The sequence below is a fragment of the Dreissena polymorpha genome, chromosome 5, assembly GCF_020536995.1.
Source record: "Dreissena polymorpha isolate Duluth1 chromosome 5, UMN_Dpol_1.0, whole genome shotgun sequence".
In the NCBI taxonomy this organism is placed as follows: domain Eukaryota; kingdom Metazoa; phylum Mollusca; class Bivalvia; order Myida; family Dreissenidae; genus Dreissena; species Dreissena polymorpha.
The window spans coordinates 37,227,865-37,254,168 of record NC_068359.1 but is presented as its reverse complement, the minus strand read 5'-3'; the positions used below and the strand labels follow the sequence as shown (position 1 = coordinate 37,254,168).

Sequence of the window (26,304 nt, the reverse complement as noted above, 5' to 3'; positions counted from 1 at the left end):
ATGATGCTATTATATATGCAAGTATATGTTTTAATTATAATTTGTAAAACTAGATAAATACAACATATAAAACTGCATATTATGCACTTTTGATAAAACACAATTTATTCCCAAATTGATGTCTTATTCCCAATTCACATAATACAGTGTTACTATAATGTCTGTTGTGATTGTAAGGATATCCCAGTTTTAAGTTCATGTTTTTTACTGGTGGTGGAAGTTATGTTGTTGAAACTAGCAGTGTGTAGTGATTGAATTGTTGTGTCTCATGTTATTGTCCTGTTTGTCTCATCATCTTTAAGTCTGTCCTCCCTTCCTTCCGTCCTTCTGTCCCAGACAGGATAAGTAGATTTTTCTCTTTGGTCCAGCACCATCTGCAACTTTGATACTTAACCCTTTACCACTTAGAAACGTATTTTGACACATTTGTAGTCCCATAGAAAGTTAAATTTAATAAAAGACCTCTCTTACTAGATTCAAGTTTTAAAGGCTACATTTCCAACACTTTGATACTGATGAGCAGCAAACAGCATACAACCTGAACAGACTGTGAGTTACTCGCAGGCTGTTCTGGTTATATGCTGTTTGCACTTCTGAGTGGGAAAGTGTAAAGAAGCTGTTGCTGATGACTGTTCCAAATCACCAATTGCAATTTGACCTTGACCTGATTTTCATATAACACAATTTTAATGATTTCACAATAACATCAACAAAACCATTTATAAATGAACACCTGGATTTTGCTCCTGTTTATCACCATAATTATATCATGCATATCATTTAACATCACTTTTACCTGGTCTTTGACTTATTCATGATAATTAAAACCACTCCATTGTGATAGTTTCAAGTTATTTTACAGTTTTTTATTATCAGCAGCACTTCTTGTTTTCTTTGAGACTTACACTGTTGTCACATATGACCATCCTCAATCCACCTAACCTTGACCTTGCCCTATATATTTGATCAAGAAATGAAATAAGGGACACTGCCTTGGGGTTTGTTTGTTTGTGAAGAACACAGATAATTTTTATGCTCCCCCAAAATTTATTTTTGGGGGAGCATATAGTCGCCTCTTCGTCTGTCCGTGTGTGCGTCTGTCTATCTGTCTGTCCGTGCACAATTTTTGTCCGGGCTATTTCTCAGCAACTAATGACTGGAATTCAATGAAACTTTATGGAAAGCTTCACTACCAAGAGGAGATGTGCATATTATCAGCGGGTCTGGTAGGATGATTTTTCACAGAGTTATGGCCCTTTGAAATTTTTGAAATTTTCCATTAACTGTACATATAGTGCAATTCTTGTCTGGGCTATTTCTCAGCAACTAATGACCGGAATTCAATGAAACTTTATTGGAAGCTTCACTACCAAAAGGAGATATGCATATTATCAGCGGGTTCTGGTCAGATGATTTTTCACAGAGTAATGGCCCTTTGAAATTTTCTATAAAAAATTATTGTCCCCCCCAACTACTGTGCCCTCAAGACGTTTCCTTTTATCTGAATATATAGTGCAATATTGTGACAAAAAAAACTTTAGGGAGCATCACCCGTCTCAGACGGTTTCTTGTTTTGCTTGGTTTCACTGGCCGTATATTTTACATGAACATACTGTACAACTTTTTATGCCCCCAGTAGGGTGGCATATAGCATTTGAACTGTCTGTCAGTCCACCCCTCTTCCGTCCGTCCGAAAACTTTAACATTGGCCATAACTTTTTCAATATTAAAGATAGCAATTTGATATTAGGCATGCATGTCATGGAGCTGCACATTTTGATAGGTGAAAGGTCAAGGTCACGGTCATCCTTCAAGGTAAAGGTAAAAAAATACAAGGGAAGTAATATACTTTAAAGGGAGATAATTTTTATTTATCATTTGGCAGGTACAGATCATTTTTACAAGCGAAGTAATATTTTTTTAAAGGGATATAATCAAAAACAAAGATAAATAAATCAAACGGGCGCATTGTGTTTCTGACAAACACATCTCATGTTCATGTCTCTTAAGCCACAGCAATTGATAAGTTGTTTTACAGACTTTAACTTTTAAAAACTTGAGGCAGTGAGTGTAATTTAAATAAAAATACAATATTTTATTTGATGTCCAATGAAATTGGAGGTCAGCAAATAGCGCAGAATATGACAAAATATTGTGTACACAAAGTTAAACCGTGCTAATAAGATCACTCAATTGACTTCATGAAGTGGTCATAATAGCGGGCTGGTCTTTGAATAGAGGTTTAGCAGTCAACCATTAAAGTACATATCAGGCCTTTCCTCAAGGTCTTTAAGAGTAGAGGTTTCCCTGAATTTCCAAATTAGGGGCACCCCTGTTTTTAAATAGTCAAATATTATATTATGTGCTTATAAAAGTTCCAAAGGAATGTAGACATTAATAAAGGAGACATATTTTTTACCAACTGTTGTTTTTGATTTTATGACCTAACAGAATCCTGTGGCGAGTCCTGCATGTGATATGGCATTTGTTGGTGACAAAACAATCAAGTATTATTATTACACATTTTTTTTTATGGTGACTAAGATCCTGTTTAAACTAGATTTATTTATTAAAGAGCATTCTCAACAAAACAGTTGAACCAATGTTTTCAAGTGTCAAAATTAGCATAAGTATTATTGTCATTAGGATCCAATGTTTGCATGCCCATGTTTTTAGGGAAAAACTACTTGTCATGTTTTTTATGCCCACGGATCGAAAGATCGGGGGCATATTGTTTTTGGCCTGTCTGTCTGTCTGTCTGTCTGTCATTCATTGTGTGTGTTCCAAAACTTTAACCTAGGTTAAAGTTTTGCAATTATTATAACTTTTGCATTATTGAAGATAGCAATTTGATATTTGCCATGCATGTATATCTCATTGAGCTGCACATTTTGAGTGGTGCAAGGTCAAGGTCATCCTTTAAGGTCAAAGGTCAAATATATGGCTTCAAAGCAGCGCAATAGGGGCATTGTGTTTCTGACAAACACATCTCTTGTTTTAATAGGTGTATAGAAAAAACTTGTATTGTTCTAATACTGTCTCAGACCGCATTAAGTCTGTGACGTATAGAATAAAAGCATAGATAAAACCACAGATATTACACAACATCACAAAATCTACACATAGCAGGTTAGTTTCTACATGTTTCAGATGAGGGACATACAGCCTTTAGGCCTTTGTTCATAAATTGAACCACTTTAATATGGGCATCTCCTCACATTCAGAAGAATTGGTCACTGAGCGAATGATTTCTGCAAACATATTATTGTTACAAGCTGTTTGAGAACAACTATGTACATATATAATTGGAAAATTATTTTTTTGTTAAAGAAAGGACTAGATAGCTAATTGCTGATGTTATGTTCTATTTACTGTGTTATGAGAAGTAAAGAAGTTTATGCTTTCAAATACATAGGCTTAGAATAATAAAAACTCTTCTTTAAAAAAATATGAAGCAGCCCGGGGAAAAAAGCACTGTGCGGGAAAAACAGTTTGACTATTTAGGTACGGAAAATCAGACGAACATGATGATTAAATTTGGTGTGTCCTTTATGAATTTGTTGTAATTGTTTGCAGTATGGTGGTAGTAAATTTTGTTGTAAAGACTTTTCCCTACTTATTACAAATCACAGGTTTTATCTTAACCAAATGTTATGAAAACATCTTTTGGAAAAATAATGTGGTGAAGCTTAATAAGCAACTAAATCGCTCATCAATTTGCAAGTAATGGTCTAGGAAGAAACTAATTGGCCTTTTAAATCGTTTTTTGTCGCCTACCGGTGAAACCGGAGGAGACTTATGGTTTGCGCTCTGTCTGTCAGTCTGTCAATCAGTCTGTCACACTAATCTGGATCCTGCAATAACTTTTAAAGTTCCTCATATTTTTTCATGAAACTTGAAACATGTACAGATGGCTATATGGAGATTATGCACGTCATTTAATTTTGTTCCTACGTAAAGAATTCTGGTTGTTATGGCAACAAATATATTTTGTTTTTAAATTAAAAAATCCTGGAAATGGTAGGGGACTTATAATGCTAGGCAATAGTCTTGTTTTATGTAAGATTTAGAGATTGCTTGAGATGAGTAAGGTGTCTTACTGTTGAATAGTCTGAGGAACATGTGAATTTTCTTTAACCCAGTTATGCCTAGTGGACTCTCCCATCCTAAATTGGATCAATTTATTTCCAAAATTAGGGATGTCTAGTATATTTATTTCTATATTTAGAATATTTTTTACAGAAATTCCTTTGAGTCAACAGCTCAGACCGTGATGAGGCACCACATCATGCGGCGTCTCATCAGGGTCTTCGCTGTTTGCAAAGGCCTTTTTTCTAGACGCTAGGCATAAATTGGTTAAGATATTATGCCTGTATACATGTATGTTTCTGTGTAATCATAAATGTTTAGTACAAGTATCATTATGTTATATGAATATAGATTGTGTTGCATGAACATGAACTGCAGTTTTATACGTAAATCCTTTTCCAGATCTAGGTGTTCTCCCTTTAAAAAACATAACAGATCAGGAAATTCGAACTGAACAGGGACATCTCTGTAATAATATACAAGGGAGGTAATCTAATTTTATGTGAAGTTTTAGTATCCAACAAAAAACCCTAGCTTGTTTATTAAATTTCTCATGTAGTATCATAGAAACCATATTGTGTTTAATTTTATATAGTTTATTTGGAGTATGTTTATGGTAGTAGTTCCCATGTATGCCAACAGCCCAATATTGTTTCTCCTTCAATTACAAACTTTTGAACAAAATTGTATTCAGAAGTGCTCTTATAAAGTTGTAAGATTTTCAAGTGAACTACTTTCACATACCTCAAGCATTTAATTGAAACTTTTTATCAACATGAAGTGTATATTTGCAAGACACTTTGTCCATCCCCCATGATGCACATGTACTAGAGTTATCTTCTCTTGAACATAGATGAGCGTTTCTATAAACCTGAGGCTTTCGATATAAATTTGACTTAAAATAAAAAAATTATAATTCATATTTCTTAAGAAGAATTATGTTTATAGCTTAAGTCACACAACGTCATTTAAAGACATGAATGCTCCTACACGGCTGGCATATGGAAAGTCAAATTGGACATTGGCTTGTCCAATATGGTATTTTAGCTGTGAACTTGTCAAAATATATCATCTTTTATTACACTTTGATGTTAAATATAGAGAATAATAGGTAAGTGTTGATTATAGATCAGGTTTATCGTGCGAGGCTTAGAAAACAAAAAGCACGAGCCTTGGTGAGTGCTTTTTCGTTTTCGTGCCGAGCATGATAAACCTGATCTATAATCAACACTAACCTATTATTCTATTTATCCCACTTTTTATTTTGTAAACCTTTTTGTTTAAACAAAATTAGTTTGACTGGATAATTTCACTGGATTTATGACGTCATTTTATCTAAATATTGACGTCATTTCCTGCCGTTGATTATAGATGATATTTAATCAACGGGCTTTAATCAACCGAATTCGCTGTAAAAGTGGGATAAAAGCTAATAATATATTACTCAGCAAGTATTTCATACACATTTTTAATTCAATAAAAATATTTATTATTCATTACACTGCAACTGTTCTTATGCAAATTAACTTCTTTATATTGACTAATTTATGTGTCAATATAAATTGCTGTGTTTCATACCATGCATTTATTAATTGGAAAGAAAGAAATTCCTATGAACAGTATTTTAGTATAAATAGAGGATGTTTGTTGGATTTGGTGGAATATTGATTATATTTCACAAGTGATCATAGAAAATATATATATTCTATGATCACAAGTGAATTTACATCGACATTCCACCTAATCCAACAAATTTTTGTTTTATTTTATTTTATTTATATTGTTAAAGAGTTAAACCAGAGAATTTCGCTGGTATAATGACGTCAATTCGTAAAAAAATGACGTCATTTCACAGTAAAGCAGTGAAAAATATTGATAACTTTCAATTTTATTTCCATTTGAAACAGTGAAATATCAGTTTTATTTCATTGATATTTCTCTATAAACCACCAAAAGCATTAAATAGATATTAATTAATACATTTTTTTCTCTGAAATACTAATTCTTATGATGTGTATATGGTTCATTTCTGCCAAACAGTGACATCTCTCATAATAATAATACAAGGGAGGTAATCTAGTTCTGCAATATTAATGGTAACATGTTTGTGTGTTCATAATGTAGGGCAAACTGGGCAAGGAAGATGGCTGATTCAAGCTCACAGGACATGGTCAATATTTTCAAGAGGAAATGCAAAAAAGGGGAATTTAAAGCCCCATTAATACTAAAAATCAATGAAAATTTCGTAAACCTCGTTGATTTTGAGTGTTTGTGGGACTTTAAAATCTTTAAACAACCCTAGATGCCATGAATGTCTTGGTGTATGTGTTTTAGACGGACAGTGTTCGCGAGAACATCAAGAACATCATGGAGACGCTGTTCGATGCCACCCTGGAGCAGATTATTGAGCTCAGCACCAACCCTGCCTCTGTGGTAAGATTATCTACTAGTATATAATTTTTGCTTGTGTGCATTTTTGGGGGACGGGGGCCCTAGCTTTGTAATGGAAATATCACAACAGGACATTGGTATTTTGTGTAACAAGTACTTTAAATTTAAAATTCTGTTTTAAATGTATGCTAACTAAGGTTAAACTTATATAGCTGGATAGGGAGATGAACAATTTTGATATAATTTTAAAGTGAAAAACAATTCTCTCTTCAATTTGTTAAAACCTTCAATTGAGAATTTTAGGCTGTCATTTGTGAAAAATCTATACTCTTTGTCATTAGGAATGTGGCCATATTTAGGTTCCAAATTTGGCAAAAAAACACTGCTTACATTCCATGGGCTTATAAAATTGAAGATTTATTAACTGGGTTATTTTATTGGTCATATGCAGTATTTTAGTGATGTACATTTTATAGCTCGCCCACATTATCCTGAATTACATCTTTATGAGTACAGTCCAACCTGTCAATAACGACCACTCAAGGGATTTGGTCGTTGTGGTCTTTGTTCACAGGTGGTCTTTATTCGCAGGGTCGATCGAGACTTTGCAAAATATGCTAGTAGTTTTTTAACAGGTACCTTATCTATGTATGTGCTCTATTGTTTAAATGTTTGAATACTTATGCATGTATAATGAAATAAAGGATTGAAAACACAGTTTTGTTTTACATTTGTATATTTATTACATGTTGTATTTTTATTCCCTTATGTTTTTATTATTTATTTTATTTATCATATACTGTATAAATAACTATTGACATACATGTATACGTACATGTACATCTTACAATCTCACTCTTGACTTCACCCCGCTCACCACTCTGAATCTTAAATACAATGCTGTTTCTTTTTACAAAAGACTCGAGCCAGCCATTGCTAGCCTTAAAGTCCAAATATCCTAACTCACACGCAAACTTCTGGATCATAGGTCCAGACACAGGCAAGAGCCGTGCACTTGCGTCAACAAACCACTTATGCACTAAGTCATTCACTGACGCGAATTCCGACTCACGCTTAGGGCATTTACTTTCACAGTTTACGTTCTCCTCGAATTCGTCCATAATCTCATGTTTACGCTTTAAAATGCTCTGAATTTGAGTTTTTCTTACACCAAGATCACTAGCCACTCGTCTACAACTGTGTCCTTTACCTTACAAACTAATGACCTTAACGCGTTCTTCCAACGTCAAGAACTTACGCTTGGAAGCCATGATGGTTAACTTGAACTGACAATTTACTTTTCTATAATCTATGAACGTCTTATTACGGAGAAATTTAAGAAGAGAATGACTATCAAAATTTTTGTCTTTAATAGACATCGTAAATGATATGAAACCGTTAATTTAGTTAATTAGTTTATGAAAGCCCCAAATTTGTCTTTGATATTTTCGGCAATTAGTACATTAATCGCGAGTCACTTAAATACAAAGGCAAATTTTTACACTTTTGACAAACTGTCAAATGCATAAAAGAAGCAGGCGACTACCAATTAGCAATGCATGTTAAATAAACAAACAACTGCTATCGAGTGCAATAAACTGTCACTTGCCAATATCTCCATAGCGACCGACGAGTCCACTGGTAAGGTGTGTATCACGTTACTACGCAGCGTCCTGGCGGCCATTTTGTGTTTTGAAAGTTGCGTAATCGTTGTTTTTTATGATTGCAGTGGTCGTTGTAAGTTATCAAAATAGAGATTTGGGAATGTAAAAGGGTGGTCGTTGGTCTTTGTTCACAGGTGGGCTTTATTCGCAGGTTCAATATATAGTGAAATCGTTCGGGAGGAAATCGGTGTGGTCGTTATTGACTGTTGGTCGCTATTTACAGGCGGTTGCTCGGACAGGTTGGACTGTACACATAACAAAATACATTTTCAGTTAATATATATAAGTTTTTCCAATTGGAATAAGTTTCGAAAGATTAAGAAGTATCCATCACAAATACTGTTATGCTATCATTTGACTTGCTGTACAGGTACACATTTAACCCTTTCAGTGTGGGAACCGAAATTTGACGGCATTTGCAAACAGTTTGGATCCAGATGAGCCGCCACAGAACGTGGCGTCTCATCAGGCTCCAAACTGTTTGCTATTCTGATAGTATTCTTTGAAAAAAATCGAAGAATATGCTAATTTTAGAAATTCAGCAGACGACATTTTAGCAGAAGACAAATTTCCCAGCATGCAAAGGGTTAAAAGCAAATACGAATAATCAAAACAATTCTATGATGTTATTCATGCCAAAATATATTCCACAATGAGAAGTTTAATATTGGTGAGCATTTTTACGGCTATATGACATAGCCATATTTATATATGTGAGTCGGGCTATGGCAAAACTGGGCTTAATGCCTGTGCTTATAGTGTCTTCCCGGACAAGCCTGTGCAATCAGCACAGGCTTCTCAGCAGCAACACTTTTGGAATGTTTTGTTTACAGGAAGTCTCTTCTGAAAGAAAATCCAGTCTAGATGGAATTCAACAAGCCAGATTAGCCTGAGCTGATATGCACAGGCTAATCTGGGACAATGCTTTACGCACATGCATAAAAGCGGTTAACCCTTTCAGCGCTGGAACCGAATTTTGAAGGCCTTTGCAAACAGTTTGGATCCAGATGAGAAGCCACAGAACGTGGCGTCTCATCAGGATCCAAACTGTTTGCTATTCTGATACCGTAAAAACGCAGTCATAAGTCTACCCGGCTCATAAGTCGGGGGGTATACTTTGGTACCAAAATTGGAGATTTTTAGTATGTTAGCTTCATAAGTCGAGTCAGAAATTTTCTGTTTACGAATTTCATAAACGGACGCCATTTTAAATGTACATGAAGTTGCCGTAGTATTCTATACATTGCACATGACGTCAATGACGCACTAGTTTCTCACTTATACCAAACTCACGTTCAGCAGCACTGTTGTTATTTAAATTCTCCGGAAACTCTATCACACGTAATTTAAATGCATTGTCATAAGCCTGGCGTTTGCGTTTGCCAGGCATTTTCAAAGATTTATCGTAACTCCAGTTGTGTTTTTGTTTATCTAATTAATAAATGGTTGCACTCAATAATCCACACTAGTAATTATCCACAAACTATTTTCCGCTTTTAATCCGATGAAACAATATTATCACTGTAATCCAATCTTTGTACTTTTAATCTGACTGTCAAAGCAATTGATTAGTGTCTCGGTAAAACGTGTTTTTATAACAATGATTGACATACCCAAGAGACCGCTAACTCCACCTTTTTCTCTGAAACAGTTTCAAAGGCGGAGCTATACACGTGCTCAAGCATAATGGAACGATTGCAAGCGAGTTACAAACCATGGTTAAGCATATCGCTTCTCTAAACAAAGGAATCCAATTTTGTCGGCGAGAAAGGTGTTCTTTATGGCTTCTTGACAGGAAACGGCTTTCCTTTGATGACGTCAAACTGTCGATTCACACATATTGCGAATTTTCACGAGACTTTAAATAATGTCCTTGATTCTTTGTTTACATGAACAGTAAAAAAACAACACCTGCTTACATGAAGACTTTGGATTAAATTATCAAAATAAAAACAAGAGTTATTGCAAACTGTGATTATATTAATTGGGAAGTATCAGTAAAAATACGACGTTTTGTTAGTCGTAAATCAACAATTTTTTTATACAACAACAACAACTATTGCCGCGGGGATCAATCTTCGTCGAATTTCATTATTTTTTTCATGGAATTTCATTATTTTTTTCATGGACCACCTCATAAGTCGATACCGGTTTTTTAATCAAATTTTGGAGGTAAAAAATCTCGACTTATGACTGCGTTTTTACGGTAGTATTTTTTGAAAAAAATCGAAGAAAATGCTATTTTTAGAAATTCAGCAGACGACATTTTAGCAAAGGACAAATTTCCCAGCATGCAAAGGGTTAAGCCCGCTTTTCCCAGAGCATAGTTCAAATGTATATTTTTAGAAACTTGTTGAGTATGGACATTTTGATTGCTCTATCGATACGATTTGGTTATGATTAAAGGCCTTATTTAGTTTATGATCACTTGATTTATCTATTGTTTTTATTATAAAAAATAAAATCGTTTGTAGTTTTGGTGTAATTGGAATTGAAACAGAAGCATTTTTTTTCTGTAGCAAAATTGCATGTGGGCATAAAGTAGAAGGAAGAAGTTAGATTATAATATTAATTAATAATAGCTATATTTGATATATCACTGCCTATTAAATTGTTAAATAATACTTCCTCTTACATAAGTGATAATTAATTTTTACATTTTATAATGTAAATTTGGAATAAGATCAATTTCATGTTTTTCTCAAACAAAACTGTTCATTTAATGCTCTGCATATAGTTGTGTTATTTTCTGTCAATACTGTTAGTAGAAAAAGCACTTTTTCATGACTTTTTTATTAACAGTTATATAATGAACACAGTTTCATTTTATAATCTGAAATAAAAGCCAATACAAAATCCAGTGTTGTTGAAAAATCTTTTTATATGATGCCAATATATATGCTAGTGTTTATTTTACTGATTATTTGTGAACATTCATAAATGCAAAAAGGTGAAACTGCATAGCAAATATTGTCATAAAAACAAGCTGCATGTCTAGATAGTTTAACCCTTTTCCACTCAGAGGCAAAGTGAAAATGTCTATGTGCAAACAGCATAAAACCAGAACAGCCTTCGAGTAACTCGCAGTCTGTTCCGGTTTTAGGCTGTTTGCTGCTCATTAGTCTCTAATGGTTGAGAATGAAGGGATTAAAACTTGAATTGAATAAGAAAGGTCTTACATTAAATATAACTTTCTAAGGGACAACAAATGCGTAAAAATACATACCGTAAAAACACGAATATAATATGCACTCGTGTATAATACAAACCCCTGAGTTTGGTCCAAATTTATCGGTAAAAATTGAAAATCTGAGTATAATACGCACTAAAAAAATCAGTGTCCGAAATCGGCCATGACGCTGTCATTTCCGAAAAAATGTGTCAATATATTTTTGTGTTATGAAAATACCAAATCAATTTGGCGTTATCAACCATCTGTTTCACAGTAATATTGATTGCGATGTGTTATCGAGCTGTTGTCATGACAGTTGCAAAATAAATATCTCTGTCTTTTGTTTATTTTACGTTTGATTGTTTTATTTACACAAACATATGGTTGATTTGATTCCAATGTGACAATTTTGCAATGTGCAAAAGAAAGAAACAGAGACGCTATTTTTTTATAACATTTAATTCCATTTGACAATATTCAGAACGATAATAATTATAATAATAAAATAATAAGTATTATTATAATATATCTATAATACCAATGGTTGGTTTATTTAGCATGTATGGTAATATACGGTGTAGCCATGACAATTACCGTAAGCTCAGTTGCCCCTCCCCCCTTTGATGAAAAACTTGGCAGGTAAAAAAGTGCATATTATATTCGTGTATTTACGGTATCTAAGTGGTAAATGGTTAAAATGGTGTAATGTAGTGAAGCTGCAGTTCATAGAGAGTACTTAAAGAAACAAAATTTTTCCTGAAAAAAAAGTTATCATAAAGTCTGTCTTAATATAACAATAGCCGAGGCGAAAGGTTTTGCCGAGAGTGAAGATAAGAAAAAGCCACACACATAGTGCATATACCATGAAGCACGAGACAAAGTTTAGTCGATTGAAGTTACCACGGGCGTCAGAGGATGTTGCCTTTCCTAATAGTCGATTGAAGTTACCACGGGCATCAGAGGATGTTGTATTTTCCAAGGCATTTAAGACTTTCCTTGAGACCGAACCCGGGGACAACGGGTCAGAATCAGGTTGTGAAGAGACAGTATCCACCCGCCATCTTGAATCCCAGCATTGTGTATGTTGTAAACCTTCACTGACCTTGGCCTTGGCTGTAGCCTTGTATGAACTTGGATGAAGTCTTGTATTCCCCCATCTTGTTGGGTTTCTGTTTATGGTGCAGAAGTACAGTACAGCCGACGCGGAACAAACGTATTTTGCGATCTGCGGAGGCAAGGCGCAATGAGTCGATGCCGAGTCGGCTGTTGAAGCCGCGTCAGTATGCGGCGGCAAGTGTATTTTGCCGCAAAGCTTCGCAAATGTCTGCCGAGACATGCAGAGGCAAGCCGCGATCCTCGACATGACGCCAAGTCGATGCGCATCTTCAAATCAAAATCTTTTTAGAATGATTAGTTAGTAAAAAAAAAAATTAAAGAAAAAATATAATAATATTTAAAATCATAATTAATTTAATGTGCGCGGATTCATAATAGATAAAATAGTTAATAAAAAAACATGCTGTTGTTTTGTTTTTAGTGATTGCATTCCCGTTTCTAGAGTAATTGCTGTTATCTGGATAGAAATAATTATTATTTTAAAGGAATGCAAATTAATAAAAAAATCAAATTTATAAAAACAAAACATGATTATCACAGGCATGTATTAATAATATTGCAATTATCATTTACCATTGTCATTTGTAGAATCAGCTAATGTACTTTAAGTTACTTTGTGTGCGTTTTTCGCGTAGTATGATTATTGTCTTTATATTATTTTTCAGCTTATTATAACTATTGTTTGACTATGCGTATATAAAGTCGTTTCATTTTGTTTATATTATACAGTTGATATCGCTAATCATTACCGGATAATCCCGTATATTCCAGTTTTAAAGCAAATTCCTGTAAATATTTACGATAAAAGTGCTCAAGACACACAAACATTCTCAATTATATTATCTTGGCAATACGCCTAGTGAACACACAACGCGGCCGCAGCGTTCTAATATTCTGAAAGTGGCGTAGCCGAGGATTATGTTTGTTCCGCAATGGCTGTACTGTAGTTATCCTCAAGTTTTCTGTATTTATGTCCATTTAAATTTGATTTTTAGCGAGGCTGATTTTGGAGAAAACCCGAGCTATTTTCATAGCCAGCTCGTCTGACGTCCGCCGTAGGCGTCGTGCTAAAACCTTAAAATTGGCTCTAAAATCAAAGTGTTTCCACCTACAACTTTGAAACTTCATACGTAGATGCACCTTGATGAGTTCTACATGCCACACCCATTTTTGGGTCACTAGGTCAAAGGTCAAGGTCACTGTGACCTCTAAAATAAAACTTTAACAAAAACCTTGACATTGCCTCTAAAATCAAATTGCTTCCACCTACAACTTTGAAACTTCATATGTAGATGCACCTTGATGAGTTCTACACGCCACACCCATTTTGGGTCATTATGTCAAAGGTCAAGGTCACTGTGACCTCTAAAAAATAAAAAATAAAAATTCTGACAAGCTTTTGCAGCCGAGCGTGGCACCCGTTATGCGGTGCTCTTGTTAATTATTTGTGATCAGAATTTGGAGGCTTCGAAACAGAATTAATATTCATTCATAAGTTGGGAAAACAATTTTTATGTCCCTCTTTGAAGAAGAGGGGGTATATTGTTTTGCTCATGTCGGTCCGTCCGTATGTCCGTCCGTCCGTCCACCGAATGGTTTCCGGATGATTACTCAAGAACGCTTACACCTAGGATCATGAAACTTCATAGGTACATTGATCATGACTCGCAGATGACCCCTATTGATTTTCAGGTCACTAGGTCAAGGTCAAGGTCACAGTGACTAGAACCAGTAAAATGGTTTCCGGATGATAACTCAAGAACGCTTATGCCTAGGATCATGAAACTTCATAGGTACATTGATCATGACTTGCAGATGACCCCTGTTGATTTTTAGTTCACTAGGTCAAAGGTCAAGGTCACAGTGTCTCGACACAGAAAAATGGTTTCCGGATGATAACTCAAGAAAGCTTATGCTTAGGGTCATGAAACTTCATAGGTACATTGATCATGACTCGCAGATGACCCCTATTGATTTTCAGGTCACTAGGTCAAAGGTCAAGGTCACGGTGACTCGAACAAGTAAAATGGTTTCCGGATGATAACTCAAGAACGCTTACGCCTAGGATCATGAAACTTCATAGGTACATTGATCATTACTCGCAGATGACCCCTATTGATTTTCAGGTCACTAGGTCAAAGGTCAAGGTCACAGTGACTCGAACCAGTAAAATTGTTTCCGGATGATAACTCAAGAACGCTTACGCCTAAGATCATGAAATTTCAAAGATAAATTGATCATGACTCTCAGATGACCTCTATTGATTTTCAGGTCACTAGGTCAAAGGTAAAGGTCACGGTGACTCGAACCAGTAAAATGGTTTCCGGATGATAACTCAAGAAAGCTTATGCCTAGGATCATGAAACTTCATAGGTATATTGATCATGACTCGCAGATGACCATTATTGGTTTTCAGGTCACTAGGTCAAAGGTCAAGGTCATGGTGACTCGATACAGTAAAATGGTTTCCGGATGATAGCTCAAGAAAGCTTACCCCTAGGATCATGAAACTTCATAGGTACATTGATCATGACTCGCAGATGACCCCTATTGATTTTCAGGTCACTAGGTCAAAGGTCAAGGTCACGGTGACTTGACACAGAAAAATGGTTTCCAGATGATAACTCAAGAAAGCTTATGCCTAGGATCATGAAACTTCGTAGGTACATTGATCATGACTGGCAGATGACCCCTATTGATTTTCAGGTCACTAGGTCAAAGGTCAAGGTCACGGTGACAAAAAACGTATTCACACAATGGCTGCCACTACAACTGACAGCCCATATGGGGGGCATGCATGTTTTACAAACAGCCCATGTTGAAAGTTAATATAAAATTTGATTCATTATTCAGAAATCATTGGATTAAACCATATTTATTCTTATTTTAATGCGATAATTATTTTAGTGAAAACATAATTAAAAAAACATTATTTTAACGTTATTTTCATGTTATTAACAAGGAAATTCTAGTTGTTTTGGTATTTACTGGAGGATAACCCTACCTGTTGTATTAGCATGCTGTAGTTTGAGCATGACAAGCATAGTGACTTTATGAGCTGCGCTATCTTAGTAGTAGAAGGTAAATGGTTAGAATTTTTAGATCTATAGCCATACTAATCAGACTTTTCCCCAGGCGGTTTTAGCACAGCTGGCCCGCAGTGCCTGGACTTAAAAATTAATTTTGCAGTGGTGCTTGTTTTTCCAATCATGTCTTTATGTTTGTTTGTTAATATTACATGACTTTAATGAAATAAATTGAGTAAAAACAAAGAGTTAACAAATATTTCTTTTAATAGGTCTAAAGTATTGTAGACCTTTATTTAGAACAGGATGCAAATAAAAAATCTATATGCGAAATGGTACCCCCCACCGGCATCAATTCCCTTCCGCGCTGCCTTGCCACTGTGCCTGGTCAAAATCCTGGGGAAATGCCATACTTTTGTATATTGGTGATACTCTGGGAAAACTGGGATTAATGAATGTGCGTTAAGTATCATCCCAGATTAGCCTGTGTAGTCTTCTTGCGGCTTTTACAGATTTTTTGTTTTAAAGAAAGTCTATATTAAACAAAAATCTAGTGTAGGCGGAAATCATAGTCCCAGATTATCCTGTACAGACTTCACTTGCATTAAGCCTGGTTTTCCCAAAATTCAGATCATATAATTATGCTAGGAATACATGTATATGATAGAGATTCTGTCTTCTGAATGTTCATAAAATTATATGGAGAATATCTAATTAATTACTTCTTAAAAATAAAATACCTGACTAAAAAAAAGAAAAAAAAAGAAAGTCTTCTGGAAATTAAAGTTAAGTTTATATATGTTTATAGGGTTTATATAAGTATATAATATTTCTATCAACTTTGTTTTAACTGAAATGCATGCTATCATTCTTTTTGTTATGCACAGCCCTTAATTATTTGTTAAGGACCTCTGTATATTTTGTATGACAATCATGAAAGCATGATTTAGTCTAGAAGATTAATTATAATTAAAACATCCATCTTTATTCTTTTAAAGCTCCATTCTTGCATTTGTCAATTATATTCAAAGAATAGTGATGTAGACACTGTATTATCAGAACAGTCACCTTAAAAACAATTGTAAAGGGTTGTTGATTTATTTAGTTTAGTGCCATTGATTCTAAGAATAGTGTTCTATATATTCCACATAGTTATGAAATATCAGTCAAATGTGTCAAAGCAAAAAAGTGATAAGCATTCATATCATATTAATATTCGCTCTATATCTCGACTTTACTTGTTGCAAACTTTCTTAGCGGGTCACAAAATAAAAACTCCAGCTAGAAAATTTGCAGCGAGTAAATTCGCGATAAATAGCAAATATTAATACCAAATAAACGCTCATCACTTTCTTGCTGATATGGCTTGAAATTGAGCGGCGTTTTTACAATCAATACAAGTAATAAAGGGTGTAAAAGGGTAAAAAGTAACTGTCGCGGCATGGACGTTGCCATCTTTTTTGTCACATGATTACCCCCTCTGAGATAGTACTTGAAGCTGAAATAGCGCATTCAAAAAATTAATACCTGTATTAGGTAGATATAAGCAGATTTTATACTGCCTTGCGTTATGAGCTGGCTTTTACAGTGACACGGTAGAGTGGCTTCCTTCCAGGAATTGGGAGGGCCCAGGTTAAATCTAAATTGTGGTCAGGGATTTTTTTAGCTGGATTGAATTTTTAAACTTTTTGTTGGTTCTTCCTGTTTACATTAATTTGCCTTAATTTGAGTCTTTTGGAAATGATGACCATGCGAATTTAAACATTTATGTTCATAGTAAACTTAAATTTTCATTTCAAAGACTTTCGTGAAAAAGGGGATGGTGACTTAAAACAAACATACATTTCCATGTTTTTTAGTGAGACTATTCTTAATTTGTTTTTTCATTAAAATAAGAAAAAAATGTTCACAATTTTGTGCATTATGTGCATATCTATCATTAAGCATGCATTTATTCAAAAGGCTCTGATTTATTTTGATTTTTGTTGTGCCTGTTATGAAATGCTGAATACAGCATTCACAACGGTCGAGAGTGTGTGCATGCATAGCTGCATGTGTCGGTGCTTGTCGGAACTATAACTTTGTCATTCATTCTGCAATTTTAAAATAACGTATCACAAATGACCACTATCATATGACTACATGCTGTGTGTAATGCCTTTCTCTCTACCTCAAATGTCGAGGTCACATTTATAGGTTGTATGACCAATCTTGGCTTAATACAGTTTGTCTGCAATTGAACTGCATCATTCACCATGCAATTTTACAAATAATTTAGCATATATGTGTCACAAATAATTGTGTTGCCCTTTGGGCAAAGGTCAAGTCCACACTTTAGATAAAAAGTCAAACATGTGCTTGGTTCAGCTTGTAATGTTGTTGCCCCTTGGGCAAAGGTCAAGGTCACTTAAGATCAAAAGTCAAACATGTGCTTGGTTCAGCTAGTAATTTTCATGCCCCTTGGCAAAGGTCAAGGTCAAACTATAGATTCAAAGTCAAACATGTGCTTGGTTAAGCTTGTTAAATGATTACAGGTATTATTGACAATGGGCATGACATGTTTCCAACAGGATTCTAATATTATTTTCCAGTTTTATTGTTTGTTTTGTTCTTTTTGTACAGTTTTTCTCTCTAGTAACATTATTTTCATATTTTCCTTAAAACTCCAGTTCACAAACTTTTATGAAAAAAAACTTTGCATAAATTGATTCTGGAGAAGATCTGTCCAGTCTAGTAACAAAAAAATGCATTGAAATAGGGGAATTATGAAGATTTGGAGAGTACATGTATTCATTGCATAATTTCTATACCTGCGAGAGCATGTGGTGCATCTTGAGTCAACAAAGTAAATATAGAAGCATTCATAAAGTATACATTTCATTTGCACCAACAGCTTTCCAACATTAAATAATTAATGTATTTCTTATAAACAAAGTAGTTTTCTCTGGAATTGATGTTGTTGTTATTTGCCATTTGTACATGTGTTATTTTAGCTTTGTATTATTATTTGCACTGGCCATGGGTTTATAACATACCTATTTATTATTATGATGTTTATGCTCATTTAACTATTTGAAGTTTTTATCATATAAAATTTTTAATGCAAGTTTGGTGTTTAATTTAATCAGCCATGCACTTAAGGAGACACAAAGAGAGAACTTAAGAATCCCCCTTTTCACTTCACAGTCTCATATCGAGTTCCACAATCGTAACTTCACTGTCTCATATCAAGTTCCACAAGCTAACTTCACTGTCTCATATCAAGCTTCCCCCATTAACTTCACTGTCTCATATCAAGCTTCCCCCATTAACTTCACTGTCTCATATCAAGTTTCACCCATTAACTTCACTGTCTCATATCAAGTTTCACCCATTAACTTCACTGTCTCATATCAAGTTTCACCCATTAACTTCTCTGTCTCATATCAAGTTTCACCCATTAACTTCACTGTCTCATTTCAAGTTCCCCAAACTAACTTCACAGTCTCATATTGAGTTCCACAATCTTACTTCACTGTCTCATATCAAGTTTCACAATCTTTCTTCACTGTCTCATATCAAGTTTCCCCTATTAACTTCATAATCTGATAACAAATTCCACAATCGAACTTCACTGTCTCAAATCAAGTTTCTCCCATTAACTTCATATCAAGTTCCACAATATAGCTTCACTGTCTCATATCAAGTTTTACTATCTAACTTTACTGTCTCATATCAAGTTTCGCAATTTAACTTCACTGTCTCATTTCAAGTTTCCCCTATTAACTTCAAAATCTCATATCAAGTTCCACAACCTAACTTCACTGTCTCTTATCAAGTTTCCACAATCTAACTTCACAGTCTCATATCAAGTTTCTCCAATAACTTTGCTGTCTCATATCAAGTTCCACAATATAACTTCACAGTCTCATATCAATTTCCCCCATTTAACTTCACAGTCTCATATCAAGTTCCACAATCTAACTTCACTGTCTCATATCAAGTTTCCACCACAGACTTTACAGTCTTATATCAAGTTTAGCCCTTCACAGTATGATTTCACCTTTACTTATTTAACTTCAGAGTTTCATATCAAGTTTTACCTTTTACTGTAGCATCTCATCAAATTTCCCCCATTTAGTTTCAAAATCTTACATCAAAGTTCCTTGTTTTACTTTGCAGTCACTTTTCAAGTTTACCTCTTCAACATTCAGAGTGTTATATCATTTGTCCTACTTTAAATTATGGCCATTTTTCAAGTTCCCCATTTACTTCAGGTTGCATATCAAGTTTCAAGCTTAATTTTGGGTATTGTATCACATTACACTTTTATTTCAGGTGTACTCACTTTATCAAGCGTCTTATATGAAGTATTCCCATATTACCTTGCTAGAGTCTCTATTAAGTTTCTCCCTTTCTCCCAATTCCCCTTTTTACTTCAAATACTAATAATTAGTTCCCATCTTATGTCATGATCGCAATTCAAGTTCTCCTTTAACTTCGGGGTCTCATTATCAAGTTTCTTCAATTAAGTAAGCAGTCTTATATCAAAGTTGCTTTTTTTATTTTAAAGTCTCACATCAAATTAATCCCATCTAACACATATCAAGTGTCCCCCTTTTAATTATGGCCATTTATCTAGTACCCATTTATTTCAAGTCGAATATCAAGTCATGTATCAAGTTTTCATTCAATGATTTTATATCACAAAAATCTTTTCTTTCAGGGCATATATCAAGTTCCTCTTTAATCTTAAGGTCTAGTATGAAGTATCCCCCTTTTACTTCTCTAAGTTATTTACCAAGTTTTTTATTTACTGCATAGTTCCCCTTTTATTCAAGAGAGCAAACAGCATTAAACCAGAACAGCCTGCGAGTAGCTTGCAGTCTGTTTAGGTTTTATGCTGTTTGCTGCACATAAGTATCTAAGGGTTGGAAATGAAGCCTTTAAAACTTGAATCTAATAATAAAGCTCTTTTATTAAATGTAACTTTCTAAGGGACAACAAACACGTCAAAATACGTATCTAAGTGGTAATGGTTAATTAAGGGTCTTGTATGGAATTAAAACATTTTTACTTCAGGGCCTCATAGCGTGTCTACTAGAGAACCTACGTCTGATGGAGGATGAGCACTTCTCGGCGTTGATGTTTGTGAATCACCGCGGCCCGAAACTTCACGGCTTCCTCATGAAGGTGCTTTTGGTGTTCAAGGTGCTGGTTGACCCACATATCTTCCCCCAGGACTGGTCCACCATGAGGATGGTCTCTAATCAGTATGATGCATTTATTTTACTGACCTTTATATTTCGTATTTGGTGCATTATATGCAGGTATGATATGTATGTGAAACATGTGAAGTTGGTCTAATCAGTTCAATGCTAGTGAAAATCACAGATTTTCTGTCATAAATAACATAAAAAAATATCATTAAAATAATATGTGGTGCTGTGGCCACCATTTTAAATAGGTGTGTGATCAATCTCACTTTGACAGGTAGAAAGGATGTTAAAAAATCAGCAAGATACATTTACATCACTAACCTTAAAAACCCTTCTGCTCAAATACACATTTTGAAGAGTTTTAAGTCCTTTAGAAAATCAAATTAAATTAAAGGCCTTGCTCATTACATGTATATGCAAGTTTGAAAGGCTTCATTTGAAACCCTTTTGACACTGATGAACAGCAAACAGCATAAAACCTACACATACTGAGAGTTTCTCGCAGGCTGTTCTGGTTTTATGGTGGTTGCATACAGCCATTTTAACATTGCTTCTTGGGAAAGGTTGAATATTCTAAAACCTTAACATTGGCTCTAAAATCAAAGTGCTTCCACCTACAATTTTGAAACTTCATATGTAGATGCACCTTGATGAGTTCTGCACGCCACACCCATTTTGGGTCACTAGGTCAAAGGTCAAGGTCACTGTGACCTCTACAAAAAAAAAAAAAATTCTGACAAGCTTTCGCAATCGAGCGTGGCACCCGTTATGCGGTGCTCTTGTTGTGTAATAATTATCATTCAAATCATCTGTGGTGGTGCAGCCCCTATTTTGAATAGATTGTCGGGCATTTATATTTGTTGTCTAACAAATTATTATGGTCCTCTACGAAGTGTATTTAGATCATGCCCCATGGGTCAAAACTGGATGCACACCAGGGGTGTCATGATTTATGTAGACTTATTAAAGTTACAAAATCTTCTTGGAATATAACATCATGTCATGGTCCTTAAACGAAGTTTCTTTAAATAATGCATCTTTGGTCAGAACATAATTTTTAGCTCACCTGATTGCTCAGGTGAGCTTTTGTGACCGGTCTTTGTCCGTCGTCTGTCCGTCCACATTTGTTCGTAAACACTCTAGAGGCCACATTTATTTCCGATCTTCATGAAACTTGGTTAGAAGCTTTGTCCCAATGAAATCTCGGTCGAGTTCGAAACTGGGTCGTGCCAGGTAAAAAACTAGGTCACTAGGTCAAAAAAAAGAAAAAACTTGTAAACACTGTAGAAGTCACATTTCATGCCCAATCTTCATGTAACTTTGTCAAAATGTTTATCTTAATGATATGTTGGTTGAGTTCACAAGTGGTTCCGGTTGTTGAAAAACATCACCGCCAGTGTCCTTATTTGGCCATAGAGAAACCTTGTAAACACTCTAGAAGTCACAATTTTTATGTGACTAGAGAGAAACCTTGTGATCAAACACTATAGAAGTCACATTTTTTACCTAATCATCTTGAAACTTAGTCAATACATTGGTTTTATTGATTTCTCTGACAAGTTGGAAAATGGCTCAGATCGGTAAAACACACTTTTTAGCTCACCTGATTGCTCAGGTGAGGTTTTAGGATTGGCTTTCTTTGTCTGTCGTCCGCCCGTCCACATTTGGTTTGTAAACACTCTAGCATTCACATTTCTCAAGCATTCTTTATCAAAGTTGCTGAATGAAATCTCAGTCAAGTTTGATAATGAGCAAAATCACATAATTAATGCCATAATTATTGCCCTTAGGTTGTCCAAATTTTCATTATATTATACAAAATCCTTGTAAACACTATAGAGGTCACAATCTTGTTTAGATTTTATGAATCTTGGTCATAATATTTATTTTTGTAAGCAAAGTTTGATGTTTGGTTAGGGGGGTCAACTCAAAATATAGGTCACCCGGTCAAATCTTACAAAACCAAAAACACTCTATACGCCAGAGTTTTGGTTCAATAATGATGAAACTTGACCAGGATCTTTGTCTGGATAATATCTAGGTCAAGTTTGACGTGTGGTAAAGATTGAATGAACCGATTCCTCTCAGGTGAGCGAACTAGGGCCATCTTGGCCCTCTTGTTAAAATCTTTTTGGTATATAACATCATGACATGGTCCTTAACAAAGTGTCTTTAAATCATGCATCTTGGGTCAGAATCAGCCACACTCCAGGATCATATGACAGGGATTTCTTTTGGCTTCATATTTTACAGCCTGTGCATTTTGGATTGGGAAAAATAGCGTGATCGATAAACCATGCCATTGGGAAAAACAAAACATTATTTTGGTCAGAGTGTTTTGGGAACAAATGTTACTTTTTGCCATTTGAAAGTAGCCTGTAAGAGGCTGTAATTTTGGAGGGAAAAAACGCTGAGTATGATTTATATAGATTTGTGTTGGATAATAACTGAATAAAATTCTTCCAAAGCACATGGCCCACAGCTTTCGTTAGTGACATCAGATAGAGATTGCAAAGATTATTTAATATTGTCCAATGGATCACAACTATCAATGCCTGTGGGTCACGTTATTAAAATAGGTTAATATAGTGACAACATATTTTTTCTCTAAAGCAAGGCCAAGATTTGTTTTGTTTGGCATTTAGCTTTATATAGTGGTCCCCAACAGTTGAAATTACTTTATACAGAACAGCTAACTTGCAAATGAAAAGGATGGTACTCAATCCGAGAAATTCATTTAAATGCGTCTAATTTAAGTGATGCTGTACCACACGTACAAGATCAGTAAAATGCCATTGACTAATAATAAAATCCCACATTGCAATAAGGAAAACCTTTTTTTTTCAGCATCATGTTCTTGTCGATGGAACACTTTGCAGACGCCATACAGAAACACTTCACGAAGGACTTTTCTGTGGAGGTAACTACTCTGGAGCCTTAACCCTTGACCACTCAGATTTGCATTATTTATTTTCTTTATTACACATTTGGAGTCCCTTAGAAAAACAAATAAGATAAAGGATTTTTCTGAGTAGATTAAATGTGAAGGCTTTATTTCCAACTCTAAGGTACTGATGAGCAGTAACACTAACATTTGACTGTTAATCAAGTTTTACCCAATTCAACCAAGTGATGACATTGCTTGTTTTGACAACTGTTACCCATGTTTTACCCACATCTGAAATCTGGTGGTGGTATTCATTATTTTGACCACTGTTAACAATATTTTGACAACTTAAAGCAATGTTTTGACCACCGTTTCTTATGTTTTGACCACTGTTAACCATGTTTAGACCTCTGTTACCTATGTGTGACCACTGTTACTTATGTTTTGACCACTGTTAACCATGTTTTGACCACTAGTACCCATTTTGTTTACCCCTGTTAACCATGTTTTGACCACTGTTAACCATGTTTTGACTATTGTTACCTATGTTTTGACCACTGTAAACCATGTTTTGACCTATGTTACCTATGTTTTGACCAATGTTAACCATGTTTTGACCACTATTAACCATGTTTTGACCACTGTTACCCATGTTTTGACCACTGTTACCCATGTTTTGACCACTGTTAACCATGTTTTTACATCTGTTGACTATGTTTTTTCCACTGTTACCCATGTTTTGACCACTGTTAACTATGTTTTGACCACTGTTAACCATGTTTTACCCAGATCTGGAACATGTATTTCAACCTTGTGGGGATATTCACTGTTTTGACCACTGTTACCCATGTTTTGACCACTGTTACCCATGTTTTTACCACTGTTACCTATGTTTTGACCATTTGATCACTATTGACCATGTTTTGACCACTGTTACCCATGTTTTGACCACTGTTAACCATGTTTTGACTATTGTTATCCATGTTTTGACCACTGTTACCCATGTTTTGACCACTGTTTACCATGTTTTGACTATTGTTACCTATGTTTTGACCACTGTTAACCATGTTTTGACCACTGTTAACCATGTTTTGAAAACTGTTAACCATGTTTTACCCAGATCTGGAACATGTATTTCAACCTGGTGGTTGCCTTCATCACCCAGCCTAGCCTGCAGCTGGACCGGTACTCGGAGGTGAAAGCAGAGAAATTCAGAAACAGGTTAACACAGAAATAGTTGTTTGAACTGCCACGCCGTTGTACTTTAATCCAAGAAAACTTATGCTGAAAGTGTATGAAATGTAAAGGTATACAAATAATATGTTTTTGTTTCATCTGACTAAAGTACATTTGAGTTGCCCTGTGGGAAACAGGGCTCAATGCATGTGTCATCCCACAGGCTAATCAGGAATGACACTTTCTGCATTTATGTTGTTTTTGTTTAACAAAGTTTTTTTTAAAGGAAAATCCAGTTTAGGTGTAAAGGTTTGTCTCTGATTAGCCTGTGCAGATTGCACAGGCTAATCTGGGACAAAACTTAACGCATATGCATTAAACCCTGTTTGCCCAGAGTATGTCACAAATAGGTCGCCATTGCGAAGTGGGTATGGTGTCTGACTAGCGACCGGCAAGTCATGGTTTTGATTGAGTGTTCTTTAGAGTTCCCCATAGACACCATGTACTGGTTTTAGTCCCAAGAAACGGACTCAAGAGCGTTTCAAATAAGCCTTAGGCCTTGGATGCAATCAAGCTAAAATAAATAAGTTTAAACTAAGGCTCAAATACTAAAATTGTTCGAAATTTATTTTTTCGTTGTTTTACAATACCAAATTACATTTCGTTTTGACAGATTATTGTCTTAAACACTCAGATTTGCTAGCACTTTCTACACATAGAAACAGAGTGAACAGTTCATAGTAATATTATTATGATGAATGTAATTTTGACAGAAAAATCTTCATGAGACTAAGTATTCAAAATGTAGAGTCCTTTTTTGTCAATTACATTGTTTTATTTAGTGTTACTTTGCTCCTTCTTTGTTCCTTTTGTAAAATGCCAACCATTTTGATCGTCTAAAGCAGTAACTAAAATCAAAAGACAAGGATTCGTTCAGTTTAACGTTTTGTACATTGGTGTTTAGCTGTTGTTTATTTTGGGACTAAAATAAGTCTACCTGGCCTTGAACGAGTTTGAGGTGTTGTGTACCTGCCAACTTGTGTAGGAAACTTGAAGGTCGGTTTTCACTAGACTAAAGTGTTATTCTTGGGTCTACCGCTGTTTACAAATAATGTGATACCTGGCACCTGTTATGATCTTGATGTTATTAGATATTAGGTTGAACATTAGCATGTACGAATGACAGCTTTATCAGTTTCAGTTACAAAGATCTTTATAAAGAAGTGAAAGTGCTAAGTGTAAATTCCATTTAGATGGAAAGTGTCGCCCCTGCCCATGCATTAAACCCCATTTTCCCAGAGTCAGGCTCATACATTTTTAGCCGGATTTTTTTCGAAAAAATCTCGGCTTATAGATTGATGTTGTCGGGCGGGCGGGGGGGCGGGCGGGCGGGCGGCGTGCTCGAAAATGTTAAAGTTCTTATTTCATGGTATAACTTTGGTATGCTTGGACCTAGAGTCTTCAAACTTGACATGAAGGTTGGCCAGGATTAACAGATGACCACTGGTCATTTCAAGGTCATTCATTTGAAGGTCAAGGTCACTGTGACCTTCAATATAAAAAATGTTAAAGTTGTTATAACTTT

The 26,304-nt window shown here is 35.1% G+C and overlaps 1 protein-coding gene across 8 annotated transcripts in view; it reads left to right on the top strand.

Annotated features, from left to right (window-relative positions):
- Positions 1-26,304, top strand: part of LOC127881595 (dedicator of cytokinesis protein 3-like) — a 173,845-nt gene that overhangs the window by 77,703 nt on the left and 69,838 nt on the right. For 7 of the 8 annotated variants that reach the window (XM_052429588.1, XM_052429589.1, XM_052429590.1 and 4 more), the window contains 5 exons: positions 6,424-6,522; positions 12,117-12,395; positions 20,520-20,710; positions 23,504-23,576; positions 24,664-24,764. In XM_052429588.1, the coding sequence (XP_052285548.1) occupies positions 6,424-6,522; positions 12,117-12,395; positions 20,520-20,710; positions 23,504-23,576; positions 24,664-24,764 (743 nt within the window). The remainder of the gene's footprint in view (positions 1-6,423; positions 6,523-12,116; positions 12,396-20,519; positions 20,711-23,503; positions 23,577-24,663; positions 24,765-26,304) is intronic. The other variant, XM_052429591.1, reaches the window with a different exon arrangement.